This window comes from Branchiostoma floridae, chromosome 7 (assembly GCF_000003815.2).
Source record: "Branchiostoma floridae strain S238N-H82 chromosome 7, Bfl_VNyyK, whole genome shotgun sequence".
Lineage (NCBI taxonomy): Eukaryota > Metazoa > Chordata > Leptocardii > Amphioxiformes > Branchiostomatidae > Branchiostoma > Branchiostoma floridae.
The window spans coordinates 9863209-9883302 of record NC_049985.1 but is presented as its reverse complement, the minus strand read 5'-3'; the positions used below and the strand labels follow the sequence as shown (position 1 = coordinate 9883302).

The window sequence follows — 20094 nt, the reverse complement described above, 5'->3', positions numbered from 1 at the left end:
GTACTGTCTTTACTCCAGACTATTCTAACAATAGTAACATGACTTAGCTACTTTGAAGTTATACTGATGTGTTCCTGGCTTATTGTTAGACACATTAACCCTCTTATGCTATGGGTGTACTTCCTTCTACTTGTTTTGTGTATTTGTCATTTGTGATTAATAGACCATGGTCCTTCTCAAAACAGTGATATAGAAAAATTGTTATCATTTCTAACTTAATATTTGTTGATCAAGTAGAGAAGAAATATCTTGATTACATATATTTACCATATTAGCTCTACAATGTAGATGCAAACAATCTATTTTGAAACAAAGCCCAAGTCTGCACAAAGATCAGAAATGAAAAAAAATGACAGATAATGTAATCATTCCAAGATGATCAATGCATTGTTGGGGTTAGCTTTCTTTTTGTTGGCTTCAAACCTCAAAAAACGTTGGCATCCATATGCTGACAGTGGCTGCAGTTTTTATATTACCCACAAGGTGGCACTTTTGCATGAATAGAAAACATCAAAATGGGTCAACTTCCCATGTGGTTGTTACTGTATACACTGATATGTAAATGTGATAAGGACCATGTTGCTGTTCAAAGATCATTGAAGTTTTAGAAAACATCAGTTTGGTCTTAAAAAGCTTTATGCATTCTCATGATATCAAAACACTCCCGGCATCTGCAATGCAAACAGGTGGAGAAACAAGAATCTGATGGACTGCAGAAGTATGTGATAATTGGCACACAGTAAAGATACCATGTTTACCCACTGTTACTTAAGTACCTAAGGGTTAATTGAAATGTGTCCGGCCACTTTCTATATCGTTGTGATAAATGAGGGTTATCCTTAGGGTCGGAGTTAAATATAGGGGACAGAACTTGGGGTATAATTTGGAGTTCCTGGGTTTGGTTAGGCGTTAGGGGTAAGTGTTGAGCACAGGTGACAAAAAGGGATGTTATGTCTTTTATGTGATTTGATTTGTCATAAAAGTCAATGTTACATGTAAATTTTGTACTTGCAATGTTATCTGCATTGGTAACAGTACAAGAAGAAATGGTCTAGAATATTAACGTTGGACTTTTTTCTCTGTCTTAGTGATACATCAGCACAGAAATATTACTTTTTCATCTGCTTTTAAAGAACACAACTCATCTGATCTGATGTTATCACGTTTGTTATAGAAACTGCATACAACATTTTTATTCACAATAGCAAATGACCTTGGAGCCTGATTGCTCTTCAGCCACCCTTTGAATTACTTATTTTGTCCCAACAGATGCTCTATACAACATAAAAATGTCCAGAATTTTTGAAAGGTCTATTAAAGTTTCTCATCACTCAAATACTTCTTAAGTAAATCCATCGAGGTGTAATTAGCAAAAAAAAATGTGCAAACCCCATGAAACTGAGGTGTGTGTTTAGTGTACTGATAGTCCGGCTGGTCGCGGTGCATGCCGGGACGTGTCTGCTCCATTCTTGTCCCACATCTGTGTCGGGTTGGTTTTCCTGCGAGCCGCTGCCAAATTTTCGGCGCTCTCCACCCGCCCCGAGTGACCCCTCTCCGCCCGCCGGATTTTGAACGCGTGTACGGGACCTCTGCACCATGAGACCGCGGGCTCGGGCCCTGATTCCCGCGGACAGCCCGCTGGCGAGCTGAGAAACAACCCTCGTACGGGCGGCGCTACTTCCGCACACCTACAACACTACAGTCAGGATAAGCGACTCTTGATCAAAAAAGGATGGAGACTGAACTCGAAGTCTTGATCCAAGGCGGATCTCCGTGGGGATTTTCTCTAACAGGTGGAGCAGAGTATGGAGAACCTCTTACCGTCCACAAGGTGGGTTCGGCTTTCCCTTTCCGTGTTTTATTTGCGGTGGCGAAAGCCTTGAATGTTGGGAACAGGCCATCCGTTTTATCACACCTGGATGGTGAAAGGTGGGGAGGGGGGTCATGTTCCACTTGTCAGCGATGAATCGATATAAAATTGTTTGCGGCCGTACAGCCGGTTTCCTGTTTCCTGGTCATGTGTGAGTGTGTGTACGTAGGTATTTCTGCAGTCCTCCCTTAGATGGTCACGGCGGACAGCTTATTGTAAAATAAATGACTTGTTGAGCGGACGGGCGAGACGTAAACAAAAGTATGGATGGGGAAAAGTGTTCCATTGTTTGGGACGGTGCGCCTAAGGCAGGGCTGCATACCAAACAATTACGGCAAATATCCTCCCAACAAAATCCCGGTCCGCTATCGGTACAATGGGAGAACGATTTGCATTCCAAGCGATATTTTGTAGAAGTATCGCAAACCTTGTCCGACCAGGGACTGTGTAACAGTGCACGTTCGATTTGTGATCCGGCTGCCCGGGTTCGGCGCGGGTTCGAATCCCGGGAGCCGGGGTGTTGTTTCTTTCTGTTCTTACTCGCCCCTGCCAATTTCTACAACTGTTGTTGAAATCCACATGATCAGCTGTGCCGAATTCTGCGGCCCCACAACAAACACCGGTTACATCACCTGAGCGCACTCACCTAGATCCACAGACACCGATATCTGTCTGGCTTTTACACGTTGTTAAAGACTAGAAAGGGAATTTTATTGTGAAGTAGTTATTTGGCTTCAATGTATTGTTCTTCAACAAGCCATTTTGTTGTTGTTTGTGATGTGCTTTTATTACATTAGAATATTCATGATACGTTTTGCCTAGGCAAACAATTCATGTCAACCAAGAACAAGGGCAATCTTAGATATTCTTGAAATCATATCTTTTTCTTTTGGTAAGATTGAGTGAAAAGTTGCTGAAGCCAAAGGCTAGCTGTCTTTTCATGGTGCTGAAATCTCAAATCCCTACCAAACTCCAGTAATTGAAGTTGGCCAAGATAAATAAATGCGAACAATTTACTAAAGATGTCAGCTCAATTTAAAAGAGCATAAGTCAGCAAATTTTACACCCTGTTTTGCTCATTTTCCGTATCTATTTGGCCCTATGAGGCCTGAGGTAGAGCCTTGAGTATTGCGTGTCTGCGTCCTTGGTGTGCGAAGGTCTGGAGTGGTCTGAACACGTTCTGTTTGTTCCCATGTTTACCTAGCCAGTCTGTGGTGCATGGTGGACTAACTGTAGTCTAAGGAATTCTCGATGGCAACAACCCGTCTGTGTCACTTGCCTTTGGTTACTTTGGCTCTGGTTAGCTGCACAGAAAGACTGCTACAAAGGAAATGGGGGCAGTTAGGGAGTCTATCTTTCAAGCAGTATCAGCAGTAAGGGTGGTTTGGTTCTTGTTAGCGCTGTCATCTTCGCTATGAAGGGAAAGTCAGCTGGGCCTGGTTAGGTCCTCACCCCTGTCATCACTCGCTCGCTGATTACACATGGCAAATCCATTATGTACCATTCAGCACCTCCCTTTTCAAGCCTTAATTACAATAGACGAACTTCAGTGTCTTTACAAAGGACAAGGGGGATCAGGAGAATAGAGTGATTAACAGTCAATCAGAGATTCACAATGGATTGTTGGGGGAAAGGGATTTGGCATACTTCAAACAGATGACAGCAGATTTAGAAAGAACATTTTGTGATGATTCTATGTTTTGAATAAATTTTGTATGGTACGTAACATTATCAGTTTGATCAAACTTGAATGGTTAGATCATGCAGACATGTGAGTATACTTTTGGTTGTAGTCATTTTGTCCTCAACTTTTAAATACAAGAGCAGCATATGTACATGTACTTGCATTACAAGTAATATTTGAGAAAAGGTTGTTTCTAGATTTTTCCAGGCAGTACAGATAACTTTTGAGACTGCCAGAATGCTGCAATATCTTTTATCCACTGCCAAACCGGACACAGACCTGTCCCCAATCCAAGGACGACTTTGCAGAGTGTTTCCTCGGAAAAAACAGCAGTGGAATCCCTGGCCTCGGTGTTGATGTTGATGTGGAAGTTCTGACATCCAGGCGAGAACATGCCAGGCTGTGTGGGAAAAGCTTCCATGTAAACCATCACTGTTGGTCCTGGGCAAACAGTGGAATGTGCAAATGTGTCTGGTGCATTTCAGGCTAGGGGGGCTCACCTGCATATTTGGTTCCCGAATGTGGGCGTTTAGACACTCATTGTTGCTAGGGGCTCCTTGCAAATAATATGAAACATGTCTGAATCATAAACATTCACATGATTCATGACAGATTTATTTGGGGGGGGGGGGGGGCTGGCATGTTTTCTAACAATTAATTTCTTCATATTTCAAATTATTTTTGTAGGAAGTAAAATGTTACAAATGACAGTTTTATATGTGATGAATTGATGTCTTAAATCAAGTGTCAACACTGCAATGGCAAATGGAAGAAAGAAGCAAATTGCAGCATGCATTGAATTGAATCTGTTTGTGGATGAGAATGATGTGTTTCGATTGAATCATATTCAAAACAGGCTAAAATTTCCATACGGACCACCCATTTCTTCCCCAGTAACTGAGACCTGATTGTTTTGGTTGGTATTCGCGTCTCCCATATCAGCTCAAACAATCCAAACGCTCAATCGGCGGGAATCTGCAAGCGAAATTCAGGCTGATGTCTCAGATCTGACACATGGTGCTTTGTAATCTTTCTGCTGTGTTGCTAAAGCTGTTTACCTGTCAAAACAAGGGGAGAATGTAGCAGTAGACCAGGTAAATCAGTTTGAATGGGGGGAGAGGTCGGTGTGTTGGAACGCGGGAAAACCCATTGTCTTTTTCCATGGATGGGTGGAAGGTAAACAGGACAGGTAACAGTTGATACCCACCGGCTCACTGGCCCCTGCCTATGAATGGATAATGATTTCAGGCTTTGGGTTCTCGATAATGCATGTACTCTTAGCCAGTTTAGGATGTCAGTCAATTCCTCTAGACAGGATTTCCCTTTTACAGCTTCTCTATCTGCAGAAGTTAATTACCCAAACTTTAGCATCATGTTTTTCACTTCTATGTAGAGATGAAAATCTCACTGTAAACCCAGAGTCAAGACTTAATTAGAAGGTTTAAGGAAGCGCTGGTGCCAGGGTGGAATGTCACTATTTGAGGATGTGGAATTTGTCTCTGTCGGGAAGGATTTCTGCTCGGTAATCTATTTCCTAGCCTGGCATTCTGAGCCTGGCTCCCCCGGCATCCCAGCCACCAGCAGGCATTCACAGGCAAAACATCCGCACACACTCCGCTGTTTTTGTTTTCCCTCCTGTTAGGCAGCAACCCTTTTAACAAGCTCCAGAGCCAGAGTACAAACACCTTTGCTATTTGTTGGCCTCCAGTTGTTCTTACACTGCCATATTTCACTTGAAGGGCTTAAAGTCAGACATTTGGGTTACATAGCTACATTGTCTTCAACTTTCTCCCTGCATCTTAAACCTCTGACTAATCAAGAATAGGTAGCCAAATGGCTACTCCAGCATGGTAAATGCTAAATGTTCAACAAGCCTGAAAAAAGAGTGTAATTTATATTTTCTAATGATGGTGAAAAATTGTTTTCAGCTATTGTAGGGCAAAGTCTGGCACCAAAATTACTGTGTCTACATGTATGTGGTGGAGTCACTTTTGATTTGGTACATTTTCATCTAAACGACTTTTTATACCTAGGTCCAATATAGGCTAATATATGTCCTATGACCTATCCTGATCTATTTATGCAAAATCCCATACTACTGTATTTAGACATTTTAGTTCTCTTTTCTAACTTAGCTAATTTAGCATACATGTCCCTCCCCCAAACCATTAGAAAACTGTCCCCCACAATCTTCTCATTATTCTGCAATCTTTGTATATTTATGTTTTAATATAAAACCCAGACTTGCAATAGTATGGCATAATACCCAGATGTTCAGGTGACTTGGTACGACCCCAATAAGTGTGGTGGATGTTTCCACCAGCAGTTACCCTAAATGATGTTCTCGCTTCATTAGAAACATACACAACCTGGGAGTCCTCCGGGATTAGTAAAGGTTAGAGCTCAGGGGAGGGGGAAACATTACCGCAAAATTGAGATGTTACAGCCCAGACACTGGAACCTCTGCCTCTTAAGTTTTAGGCTAGAAAAACATAACCTTAACCTGGTCATACTTGTGAAATTCATTAGCTTTGGGGTTTTTAAGGTAAGGGAGAAGTGGACTGTGGGCTAAAAAATACACAATCCTCTATCAGTCTATGGTACAGCTTTATGGATGCCTTAGTCTGAAACATACTAGCGTAACAAGTCAGTAGGGAGACATTCTGCGTGTTTTATGTCTTTTTCATTTGGACTGGCAATTAGGAAATTTTATGGACTGAAAATACTAGTGATTTATGATCTTAAGGAAACATAAACCCTGGCACTGTAGTAATTCACTAGTCTAATATGCTGGCTCTGTGAATTATACTGGATATGCTACATTAACGTCTATGTACAATGCAATGTACAGACTTTCTCCTCAGACTGTGATTTCGTGTTCGGAATTCAGTTAAGCATTATTTTCTTTACTCCTTCAAGCAGAGGTTTCAGACATGGATTTTGTGGCCTTTTCTATTATTCTCTGTTTCCTTTCCAATCGTGGAGGTAGTAGGGAAACATAGAATCAGAGAAAAGGCCACAAAAAACAGTAGAAAGAAACTCTGACTGAAGCCTGTAATGGAGATATATGATTTGTCAAATTCAAAATCTCAAAATCTGCCATTGCCTAACATCTGTATCAACTGTTGTTGGCGCTGTAACCGTGCTTTAGGCACCTGAGGCTTGCGTGTCTTCACCTCACCTCTTCTCTATTCTGGCAGCTGCTGGAATTTTCCCTGTAGGAAATCAATTTAACTTTGAATACTGGAGAACTTCCCTGCCAATCTGAAGGTTCAGTGGGGTTGAAAGAGATGTTTGGAACACAGAGGGGGTTGGGCAGGTCTGTACCTTTGACCCTGGTTATTGTGTAAGGTCTACAGGAGAGGTGAACAGGGCTAGGTAATGGTCCTGGTGTGTGTTCCACTGATAGGCCATACCTGAATGTTTCATTGGTGCTAATATCTTAGCAAAACTATAACTCAGAAAACTCTGTACCTCGCTACACATAGTTTCAGAGGTTCTTCTAGACTGTGTAAAGCAAACACCTCTCGGTCCAGGGCTGTAAATGGCCCCTTCTTCATGTGGGCACTGGCAATGTGTTGCAGGCCGTATAAAACTAAAAGCGTTGCTACCATATTGTGACCTCTTGCTTGATTTTGTTTTACTTCATAACAGCACTTTTTCTATGCACAGACTGCAGCAACAGAATAAGAGCACACCATCGCAGCAAATTTTCCAATCAATACATTGCATCCATATCTTTATGCTATAATAATGTCATATACACAAAAGTATCATACTTTAATCCTTCTTTAATCAATAATGTCAACCTTTCCTTGCTGTTTCAGGATGTTGTGGTTCCTACCTTCTCACATTTCAAGTAGTGATTGATCACTTCTTCTGTTTGTTTTGTTCTCCCAGTTCAGTTTTCCTTATCTGTATATATTATTTCATGCTTTGTTTTCCTCCCCTCCCTCCCCATTTCCCTCCCCCCCCTCCCATCTGCCCTGCCGGCCTTGCTCTCAAACAGCTCCTGGTGGCTGCCTTGTTTGTTCCGCTAAGCTGTGTCAATGTCCGCTATAGAAGCAAGAATTCAGACCCGTTTCGGGGACAGGAGGCTGGCCCTAAGGGCACACCATCCTTAAACAGGGGTCACACCTTTGTAAGCATCTTTTCTATATAGTCATTCATGTACATGTAAAACATTGATTGTGATCACATACTAGTTAATGTTTAAGGTGTCATTGTCCCCAGCCTTACAGTTACTAGTATTGTGAGAATATTTACGATTTATATATGTGTGGTTATGCATGTTTTTTTTAAATTTTGTTAGGCACAAAGGGTTTTCATAATTGTCATGGGTGATTTTTCCCAGTTTCTACTGAATAAAGAGAGAAAGAAACATTTCAGACTTACATAGGTAACAGCTGATACTTTCTATTTTTCATACATCAATAAAGATGAAGATGTAATGTAGTACCAGGGTTTCTTACTTGTATTATACATTGTAGTATATAAAATATTACTAGCCATCCCTGCAACTTAACCACTGCCATATTGGATTACACTACAGAAAAGCTCCATCGGAAATGAATTTCTATGGAGGTTTGGGCCCACAGCATTTGAAGTGTATGAGGAGCCAGTCCCTATGGGGTCCTTGTGGCACCACTATTGTGCCGCGGTATGTGGAGTACTGGAAAGAGCGAGGAAAGAGGAATATGGCATTTCGTAAAGAAAGAGTTGTCCATTTTTTTCTTCATCTGATGGTTAACCGTTATTTCAGAAATGGCATGATGGTGTTTCCAACCATACATTGCGGCATTGCCTATGTTTCTAACATAGAAGCACTTTTGTTTCTTATACAATGCACATTTCAATCTTTGCTTTATGTCTAACTCAACCTCAACATCTTCTTGTGAGTTTATTTTCAGATCATTAGCGTTCAGATATTCAGCAATACAATCTATTCTCAGTCTACAATAATGATCATCCTATCACTATTTTTCATTTGAACATTCCTCTATTTCCTCTGAAACAGATGTCCTCAAAAAAGTTAAAGTTAAACTTAAAGTTAGAGCTATCTGTTACATACTGGTATAATGTACCTGTATCAAATAGTGTTTTCCACTGTTACAAAATGAATTGAAGAGAAATAAGTTCTCCCCATGTTTCATGATAACTCCTGTCCATTTCGTCCTTCCTGAAATTGGTTTTGTGATGAAAATATCCATCAGTACTTAGTGAGAAGTAGGTAATAAATTGGCCCTCTCTGCTCATTCCACGATCAATACACATAGAAGGGAGCCAGTAAGTATTCCTCAGTGCTAGATCTACCTTCAGAATCAATTCTCCGTTGGGTGCCATTATTCAACACAGATTGAAGCGGTACTATCCTTGGCCTACTTGTGATGTACACATTTACCCTGACAATAAAGAGAGCTGTTGTAATGGATTTTGAGTATCTCTTTTCTATCTCATTTGCATGCTCATATGTTAACCTTCGTATGAGAGATGATTCAAAAGATTGAAATAGCTTTTAGACATAACAGAGTAGGCCAGGCTCTCTTTTGATCTTAAATATTATTCATTTGCCCCAGTTCTACCTACCTGCCCTGCTTGCAATTTGTTCACCCACATTGAAGCTATATAGATTATATCCTTACAACATGAGACCACTTTGCATACATGCAAAATCACTGTAGGTTTGTGTACCAAGAGCTTCGTAGTTGCACCAAAAATATCTGTACATCATGCTCCAAAATATGTAATGAGGGAAAATATTGGAAATAGCAACCAGTTACATGTATGTAACTTGCAAGATTACCTCGTATTTCTCACCCTTTCATTATGATCTATTCTACCGTCACTAATCAATACAATTATGACCCGAAAATTTCTTCAGGTTAACTGCTTTGGGAATGACAAATGATCACAATAATCCTGGAGTATTAAAGTGGCTCACCTTTCTATTGTGTACTTAATCATCCATAGTTTATTACCTTTTGTTGCCTTCCCAGCTGCAATAATCTATTGCTAAATGAACCATGTTGGAAGAAAAACTATTGATCGTCTTTGTTACCTATTATCAATGCATTTTCCTTGATTATGCTCGGATCAAACATGATATAAAATGCAGTTCAACACATGAAGGGCTTATGCACAGGTGCCGATGCTGCAATTACAGGTTTGGGATCAAAGCAGTGCAGCACTTTGTCATGTGGAACAAATTGATTTTCTCATTGTGGAGGAAATCTGGGGTTTTGTTGTTCCCATTCTGTGGGGAGAAATTTTTCTGGCATGGAAAGAGGAGAGAATTAGTTTTTCGGGTGATATATGTAAATGATATTTTTGGGTAAAAATCTAGCACGAGACCATAGGCGTGGACTGTAGAAGTTAAGTTCCCTCCATTACACTGTATGTACCAAATTACAGACTTCCCCTGATACTAGTCATTTGTATGTTTGTTTAAATTGAAGTCCCAACAAAAAGACCAAATCAACTTTGGTATTTTGGCCATTTTCTACTGTAAATTATACATTTCTTGTCGGATTTACTATTTGTGCTAGACTCATGTACATACAGTTACAGTCCAATCCCCATGCTATCATATCTGTTTGTTATCTTCCAATGTATTTAATGACCCCCCGAAGGCCTTTCATTGTTTTATTAAGGTCGATTCGAATCACGATTGGTACCAGTTTTTAGGTCACAGTACAAACTGCATATTTTTGTCGTCCAATAGGGACTAAAGAGGATGTGACGACAGTTGCACATAAGGGAGATATAGCAAAGAAACATTTTCTCATTAAACATTGAACAGATTAGCTATGTAATTCTATTCTAAAAACTATCCATGTAGAACAGGAAATGTACATGTACATCACATGAATATGCTAACCAAAGAGTGATTTGTTTTAGAATCATTGCTTGCATAAATGTTTTAATGCCAAGGCTGTTATAGCTTATATATAAGCTTATATATACCTGCAATGCCCTCACAGTTTCCCTAGATGCAGGATCATAAAGGATCTTTATTTGGCCTAGATGCACCCTGCTGGTACCAGCTGTCATTAGAGATACACAAATGACCTCTTATCAACCTGACTGGTGATAATAACCATCAATCAACCTGGTTGTTTGGAGGGTTGTTCCATTCGAAATTTTGAGGGGCTTTAACTGCAGTTTTTTAATTTGTCAACTGCAGGTCGTGAGTTATGTAGGAACGCACAGAAGAAAATTTGTATGAAATTTAGGTCTTCAAGGGGTGACATGGACGAGAAACTGATATTTTTTTGGTTCTGTTTGGAGACATTACTATTGAGTTAAATGTTCGTAAGCACAAACACCATTCCAATGAGCTGTCAATCATGTTCAGAGCTTCGCAGACTGCTACAAGTGGTTACCAAAAGGGATTGTGGTTATTGAGTTTCTTTTGCTGTAACTCACTTCCTGTTTGTTCACAGATAATCTGTAAGCAGATGATAATGGGAAGGAAAGGTCATTACATGTATCATGGAAGCTCATCTGTGTTGGTAGTAATCATAGTAGACTTTCTTCCTACACAAAGATATACTCTGTTGCTTTCTTCAGCATCAATACTGATGTCCAATCATTTCAGAACTTAAAGTCGTGAGAGTTACAAACACTTGATCTTGTGGATACATGACATCAGAAATTGGTCAACTGTGCCAAGTTTATAATATTGCCTTGTTCAGTAATGGCTGGAGTGTTCTGATGAATATGGCCTTCTTTATACATTGTCAATTTGTTTTCTTAACACATGCAAGGAATAGTTTAGCAAAACCAGTCTTGTACAGTCCCTTTCACAAAGATTAATTCAAATTACTCTAAAACATTTCAATGGTAACATCTGTTGGTCTGTGCAAAAATATCAAACACATGTTTGAGTGTAAGGTTTTCTTCCCTGACAGCCCAACATCTGCTTGGAGGTTATCATCAGGTGAAGTTCAGATACTCAGAGGTGCCATCTGTTGTTGGTCCATATTAATGATTCTGCCACTAAATAGACCTGTTGTGCCACAACCACCTGTCAGCCATGCAGAAACATGTGATCATGACAGCACCTTTTGTCACCTCCTTCTCTTGAATCACAGGAGGTCAGGGGTCAGGCAAGCCGCCACAGCATTAATCATGCTCCCTAGACTAATGAATAATCGATCCAGACATCTCTACATGTTCTTGTGAATATGATTGGTACCACTTTTTCATCTTGGATGCTACATGTTTGTTTTGTGACCTACATGTGTTCGTATTATGTGGGGCAAGATGTCAGGTCAAATGCCCTCCTGCGATTTACAGAAAGTTTTTTTGGATATTGCAGAACGAGCAACTTCAGAGACTTGGTGCTTACATGTAGAATTGCAGGTGAAAATATTTCGAAACCTGGAGACGATAATTGAGGTGCATGTGTACATGTAGATATGTAGATATTTCTCATCTCCTCTCCATGAATTTTGACAAAGTGTAGGTTATGTGTACAGTATAGCCTCAAATGTGTTGGACGTTACCCTATTGCAAAATGTAATTCTGCCTCGGGCAAATTGTGCAATCCAGCAGAGCCACTTCACACATGTACAGAACACGGGCCGGCCGGCATTGTGCTGCTGTATTTGTTCAGCTTTTCTCATGTGAAAAAAACACACTTGAGGTAGCTTGACCTTCGTTCCAGACCTCCTGCAATAGTAGGGCAGACCCACTCGGCATTTGCACAGCAATTCTAGTGTTCCCAATTGGGAAAAGAAGGGGGGTGGTAGTGAGGTGAAGTATGTGAAGGACCTGATCCTTGTTTCTTTTAAAATACTAAACTGACTATGGGATTATCAGGTTCCAGTGTATACATACACAAATTGTTATGTATGTCAGTAACCCAGAGTTGGCAATACTATGCTATACATGTAGTTAGTACATGTATGGTAGGATCTGGGAAAGCTTGGGTACTTGGCTCCAGCTTGCAGTCCGTTTACTGATTGTAATGATTGTAGGCAGGGAACTTGTGCTACAAGTTCAAAGAAACATCAAAGTACACATCAAAGAAAAACTTGAAAATGTTACCTGGCATGCAACATTCACAGATGTTATAATGTTGCAACGTATATTACTACTGTATGGTACTACATGTAAGGGAAACTTCACCAATCAGGCAGACAGAAACTATGGCAGTGGCATGACTAATTTTAGTCCAATGTTAGCCTATCTATCATATAACCCATGGTCATAGACTTTAATAAGACTTGATACTTCTTTGTTGCTAAAGAGAACAAGGACTTATGATGTGATCAAAGTGAAGCATTGTTGATTGAATTTATTGTAGTACTTTTCATAGCAGACACTAATTCATTGTTAGCAGCAATGTGACTGTGATTCTATTACCCCTCTAGAATTGCTATGTTTTTGTGCATCTAAGGAGACCCTGATGGTTGTATTGGAGAAATGTCCATTGTCTTGAAGTAGTTTACAGCCCAGATGAAAGAGTTGTGTAACTTGTATGTGCAGTGGGTAATATCCAAGCAGATGTGAAGAGGGATGGAAGAAAACAGTAGTAAAACGTGAATTGTCTCTCTCTATCCATGTCTGTCTAGTCCAGAGGTACCTGTTTACTACTAAATAAACCTGCAGTAGTTTTAGTTTCAGTTAACAGTGCTCTGAAACATGTCTTCATGCACTTGATTCATTGTGTTCAACTATTTATGCAACATTGTCCTGATGTTTATCATGCAAGCTCCAGTGGCTTATGGCTGTGACTCATTGGAATATATGTTACCAGCTTATTACCATTGCTGCAATGCTCTGTTGCAAATCATAATGGCAGTGGCTTTGAACTTGAGTTCCCTCTAAACATTCTTTGGATCATAAACACTTTCAGACTTCTAAAGGTGCATGTTTAGCAACTGTATACAAACACCTGAATCATACGGGTTAAATACTGTACAAATGTATGATGTAGTGTCGTTCATGTTTAGGGAAGGTGCCCTGCTTGAGTTGTAGAACACAGAGTGAGGCTGCCATTGACTGGAGGCAGGGAGGTATTGGCAGCTTCTGTCAGTACCGGCATTGTGCGTTTTCTGGACAGGAATGTGAAAGACCTATCCCTGAGTGGTTCTGGAAAGACAGGGAAACTTGAACAAGCAGAAGGGGCATAGCTTGTCACCAGTGCAGAACCAAAACAGAGGCAGCCACTGAGAGAGGGGGTGCACGAGTATGTTATTTGTGAGACGAGACTTTCAAAAGAAGCTTAAACCCATTAACTGTGTTCTATAAAATGTTAGCTACCAGGTCTTTCATAAAGTGACAAAGAACCTAGATGTAACAATAAATGAAAGCTTGAGTCCTGTCACTGCCTTTGATATTTGAAATGGCCAGCACACACGTATTTGTACTATATTTGTTCACATTCACGGTAATAAATTTTCTTCAAATTCAATTAGGGTATTATATTACCCTTTGCAGTCAAAACCAATACGAGACAGCAGTGAGATTTATTAACCTCATCTCAACACCTTTGACCTTTAGCTTTAAGATAAGAGATCTGATCTCCTACCCAGGAAAGATTGGGTAGTCATTGCCAAAACCAACTTTGGTAGTCAATATATCCATGTCATTTCTTTGGCATTGGAGAAGGGCCCTCTTTGACTGGTGTATGTGCATGCATATATCATAGCTTAAACCAATATATTACATAAACAATTGTTAGATGTCCCCGGACAGGCAAACCAAGACAATGCAATCCGAGATGGCAGACTTCACCCACCCACAAATCATCCCTTACATAAACAGGCAGACAGATATACATAAATGATATAGGAACACCAAAAATCAGCAGACAAAGTTGTTCCTTTTTAAAGCCAGTGTGGTGAAAAAGCATTATTGAATGTTGTATTAAGTCATCCTGAGTCACCTGTCCGCTGCGCAGCCTCCATGCCTTTGCCCTGGCGGTCATTTCGGTGGAACATGTTGATTAATTTGTGTACAGTGTAAACAGGGAGATGTTTTACGTGGGAATTCTTGTGGTCTTGTGCAAGTCAGGCAAACTTCGCAAACTTTCTTCCTGTCAGACTTACGTGGCATTCCAATGGAGTGTTGTAATGTGCATGTAATGATGTGCATGTAATGATGAACAAATAGCAAAGTGGCGGTGGATGTGTAAAGCTGCTTTAAACTTTTATCAATTGTATGTTGAATATCAAATGTATAAGATGTATGATAAGAAAAGAAAAATCATGTAATCATAACTTTGATGCATAAGTGTACATATACATATACAGATCAGAAACGTATGTCCCAGGATGTAGTATATTTCTGTGTTTCTTTCAGTGCGAAGGACAAATACCAATTCACAAGAATTGTATCAGATAATGTAACAAAGGTATAGCTTGCAAGGCATGTCAAATTTTCTATCAGAAAACGGTTTTCCCTTTCTCTTGAGCATTGTGATAGGTTTAATGCCCATCTTTGCTTAGTTAATCCTTGTGTTTTGAGAAGACCAACTCCCTAACAGACCTCTTCTCCTCCCCTCTACTTAGCTCTAAATGGACCATGAACCTCTGGGGCACAAGGCCATGTGACCTCAATGGACAGGTCCATTTTATCTGTAGGAGGTACTTCAGGCACTTCAGAAAGGACATATAATTTAAAAGATTAATTTCTTTCTGAAAATAAGAATGTAAACATGAAATCGAAGACAAAAAAAACTCAGTTCTTCTCATTTTCATTAGTGAACAATTTCAGTACATAAAACATACTTTCAGTATTCTTGTGTCTGTTTTTGTTAATTAAGGAAAGTAGTCCAAACCACCAAACTGCTTAAACCCTGCCAGACACACCTGTGTTACATGATATAAAGCATACCTGTCCTGAGGTAATGCCTGGAGACAGGAAGTCCCTGCTGATAACAGGGCTTCTCTCCATCATTTTACCATCATTTTGGGATTACTCTTTAATCCAAGCATAGCTTGAAGCATAGAAGTAAGGACAGAGAAGATACCTGTGGCCAGAAAAGATATTTTGATAGCAAGACCCAAGTCCCTCCTCCAAAGATATCTTTCAACGTATACAGTAAGGATGGAAAGATGACTTAGTTACATCAGCAGTGCTGCTATTAGGGTCAGAGTATTGTTGCATTTTGGAATAGATAAATGAATAAGTAAGTTACAAAGAGAACTGTGTTTTTTGTCTATCTTATTAGTTATACCCGAAAAAACACTTTGAATACATGTCTTGAAGAAAATTCTTCTAGGACCATTCTGTAATCCTATCTTGAAGCACTCACTGGAGAGAGACAGAAAATATATTGTTGCAATTAACGTGCTCCTTTCAGCCTTACCAAAGGTCATTACTAAAAGTGCAGTTTGTAATTTCAAATCTGATAGTTTTTTTACCATCGCACACCTTGTCGATAGGTGTGGTGGGTCCTCTGATGTGCTCAAGGTGTGGCTGTCCTTAACCTTAAACACATTTGCCTGTTGATGTCATGTTTGAGATTGACATGCACCATTAAGTTTGTATTTATCCTGGTACAGATCCCATTGAAATAGGTCATTGCCTTAGCCATAGTCATTGTACTTTTGCCAGGGTCTGTAAATATGAACAAAATGACTCACAAAGCTATAACAGAACTTCTCTTTTTTATATGGATGTGAAGGCCTCAGGGACATTTTGAGAACCAAATACAATAATATATATAAAAATAAATTATATAATTATGTTTTCCCCAGTAGCGATAGGGAATACATATTGTTTTTGCCTCTGTGTTCTTTTTTCTTTCTTCTTCTGTCACAAGCCAGTCAGATCGTAGGTTAGATATTAGCTGTTTCTTATGATAAATCATATAATACGAGCAATTGTTAAAGGTTTGCAATAGTGACGTCTGTTTTTGTTTACTCATACACAATACTGTACTGCATTTTCGCATGTTGCCTTTCTAGTTTTTTCAAGATCCCTCTTGCAACTTAATTGAAACTTCAGATTATAATGAATCCTATGTATTGCAAAGAAATGTGTTACATTTGAAGAGGTTTGCCTCTGCTCTGTTTGGCTTGCAGAAATGCATATTTCCAGATTATCCGTGCAATATCAATGCTTTGGCCTGCAGGTTGCAGATAGGTATTTTTCCCAGGTGGCAGTACTATCATCAGAAATTTCTTGATTCAGGTCTGACATACCTTATCATGCCTTAGGTTCAAACATACTTCATACATCAGGCACTGATAAGAACAGAAATCTATATTGGTGGCTAGTTCTTCTGTTTTTACACGTGTTGCTGTGCAACTGCGTGGGCCCAAGAAAATAAAAAATCAGTTATACGATACATTGACATTCTTAAGGTAGTTTCCAAGTATTATATCTGTATTTGTATAGCTGGTGTATCATATCTTTGAGGCTACAAACTGCTGACACTTTTCCTACCATATGTGCAAAGGTACAATGTACAATGTAGTTCAAATCAGGAAGAGATTTCCAGCAAATGCTAACGACTAATGCATACTTGGTGGCCTTGTAGTTGTTGTTCTGTACAATATTGTGCCCCAAAAAAGTATTGAAACATTACTCATCCGAAAGCTCAGACATTTGATCCCTCATTTGTCAGGTTGGATCAGACAATGTACAATGGAGGGTGAAACCAGGTGTGTGGGATATGATTAATTGAGATCAAAGGCTATCATGTGGTCTCACCTGGCTGCTCCAGAATGCCAGGAATGCCGCTGGGGCGAGACAATATGAAATATGAGAGGGGGTCGTTCAACTGGCACTGTGTGAAAAAAGGTAAGGATAAAGTATCAAGAAATAAAATGTACACATAAGATACTGGCCATGGGAAAGCCAGGTATACAATATGTCTTTTTCTTAGGTAGAATAGGCTGAATATTGAATTTGAAGATTTGATTATCATCACCTGAAGCTTTGTATTTCAATGCTGTGACAGACAATATGAAAAATGAGAGGATCCTGTTCAGCTGGGACTGTTCTTGATAGGCCTTCGAATGGTTGTTGGTAAAGGTAAAATGTAGTTCATAGGACAGGAGTTAACCAGCAAAATCTAACAGGTTGCATGGTGGCCTTGTGGTTATGGTTGTTGATTTTACACATGTAGAATATAACAGTTTTCGGTTTACATCCTTATCAGGCCCAATATTGTGTCCTTGGGAAACGTACTTAACACCAATTTCCTCATTCTGTTCACAATCTACGTCTCAAGCATGTTAAAGAATCCACCACACTTATTGATCAGAGTGAGGTCCTTTCCAAGTCTTGTACTTAACATACAAAACTGTTATGTCCTGCCTTAAGGCAGTTTACCGGTTATTTGAACAAACAAAACCCCAAATGACTGGCATATCCCGGCCCTTTTAAGTGCCTGCCAAGCATCAGACTGGCTTGCACTTGTACCCAGCCAACAAACACTCAAGCCAAGTGGAACTACCAGAAAAATTTCACCTACAGTAAGTAGTGAGTGCAGATAAGGCAGTCTATGACAAGCTCGTTCCCTGTTATCAAGGTGGAGTAAACAGGCTGTCGGCAGTCCACATCCCCTGGTGTTGACTCTGCCACCCGCTGGACACAAGGAGAGTTTACATGTGCCTCAGTCAGCAGCTCGCTGCCACTGGTCAGAACAGTGCTCCGTTTTGTCGTGTTATTTTGTTGGTTCAACTGATTAAAGGCTGCCCAACTAGCTCATGGTCATTATAACTAAACGTTTGACTGACACCAGAACAGATAGCACAGTCTTGTAAAAATTCTCCGAGTCACAACAGATGACTTCATAAAGCTTGAAAGTTCTCAACTGATTTCTATTTTAGTAACAATGACATTGACATAAGCGTCATTCATTTAATTCAGAAGAATTATGCATTGAAACGTATTAACTCACCCACTCTCTCACTGACACACAACACTTGAATTATGAAAATACAGGATCTGTTGTGGAGCCTGGTAGGTAGTTTGTCCTTAAGATGATTGTAAATCTAATCTAAAAGACAGTTGGCAAACCTTCACCTGAACCAGGACGACCTTAACCTGCAGTTGACCCGGAACCAGCGTTGAGCCTCAGAGGGAAAAGAAAAACAAACCCTATCTCCCATTCCACCTACAGAAAACATGAATCATGATCACTTCTGTTTTCACACCTTCTTATCTTGTTTTAAAGTCCATATCACTTGTTTTGGCTAGCATTCTTAAACTGAGTAAGAAAAATTGAGCAACATTTGATAAGGAAGACCTGATATTCAATATTATTGTTTGGTAACTGTTTGCTTTATAGTTTGAAGCAGCAGTGGTAGATATTACAATGTCAATCTCACCTGGAGAACATTTCTTTTGTTGTTTCAAGAGATAGCAAAATGTTTATTATATTTGTGCTCAAAACTGAACTTCAGTTTATTTTCATCTCCACCAAAGATTGTCCTGCTGAAAAGTGACCTGGACTATTTGATGCAGTACTTCCTGTACCTGCTAGAGGTCCCCAACTTACTGTTTCTTGACACTGCAAGCAAATACCACAAGGGGACATTCTGGGGGTGTTAACTTTCTTACTGCTACAACTAATGCCAATTTTGGTAGATGAAATAACTGGAAAGAGTTAAACAACGGTTTCAGCTAAGATTGAAAAAAACAAATTGTTAAATATTTCTAAATAGCATGACATATAAAAGACAGAAATATGAATACTTGTCTAAAGGTTAAAGCAAATGCCAGCTACCTGTCTTCCGTTCTGTTTGCTGTCACTTAGCAAAGTCATTTGAACCCTTTCTGTTTTCATCTGTGTGGAAAACACCTTGGTGATTCCAAGGCCGGGAAGACAACATTTGTACACACAGTACTGCTAAATAGAGAAATGTCTACATTGAACAATTGGTTACAATAGACAGAGGGAAAATCTATGCACATTGACAGACATGAACTTCAGTAGTTCACAGCTCTTTGACTTTCTTAAATTAGGTTTGTAGACAAACTTAAAGTTTGTGTGTACATAATTGAAACAGAGCCATGCAAAAAACATTTTTGTTTGTATTCTCCAAGCAGAGGTTGTGTCAAAGAGATGTAGTAGTAGTCTGGAAATTTACCGGCACGCACATTTTTTGTACTTTCCATGAATGTCAAACCACTTGCTCCATCTACATGGCCGTAATTCTATCAAACTTTCATACATGTAATTTGAAATCTGTATAAAAGTTCCCTATACCAACTATACAGTATATGATATTAGTATATAAACTTTTAATCCCTAAGAACAGAATAGTTTCCATACTTTCTGCAGTGTGAAAGTTGAAAGGCACTATCATCAAATCATTCATACTTTCTACAGCTTCTCCCATCCCCATGTGCTAAGTGGGTAATAACTGTCTCAGTTAAACAGATAACCACTTTTAGCAAAGTCTTTGTGCATTGGTCACCATTTTTAACTCCCTTTGTTCCCAAATGGGGTGGAGGTAGTTGAAGATGTCAGCTGTGATGGATGAGACATTATTCTGAGAACTCTGAGATGGGGTCATCCTTTCCCTAGGGAGTTTTAATTCACTCTTCCCTTGTGCTGTAACTGTAAGCCAGT

At 39.6% G+C, this 20094-nt stretch overlaps 1 protein-coding gene across 2 annotated transcripts in view; it reads left to right on the top strand.

The window, feature by feature from the left end:
- Positions 1 to 1439: 1439 nt before the first annotated feature.
- LOC118420246 (protein Shroom3-like) overlaps positions 1440 to 20094 on the top strand; it is a 97465-nt gene continuing 78810 nt past the window's right edge. The window contains exon 1 of one of the 2 annotated variants that reach the window (XM_035826968.1): positions 1440 to 1831. In XM_035826968.1, the coding sequence (XP_035682861.1) occupies positions 1733 to 1831 (99 nt within the window). In that variant the 5' untranslated portion in view covers positions 1440 to 1732. The remainder of the gene's footprint in view (positions 1832 to 20094) is intronic. The other variant, XM_035826967.1, reaches the window with a different exon arrangement.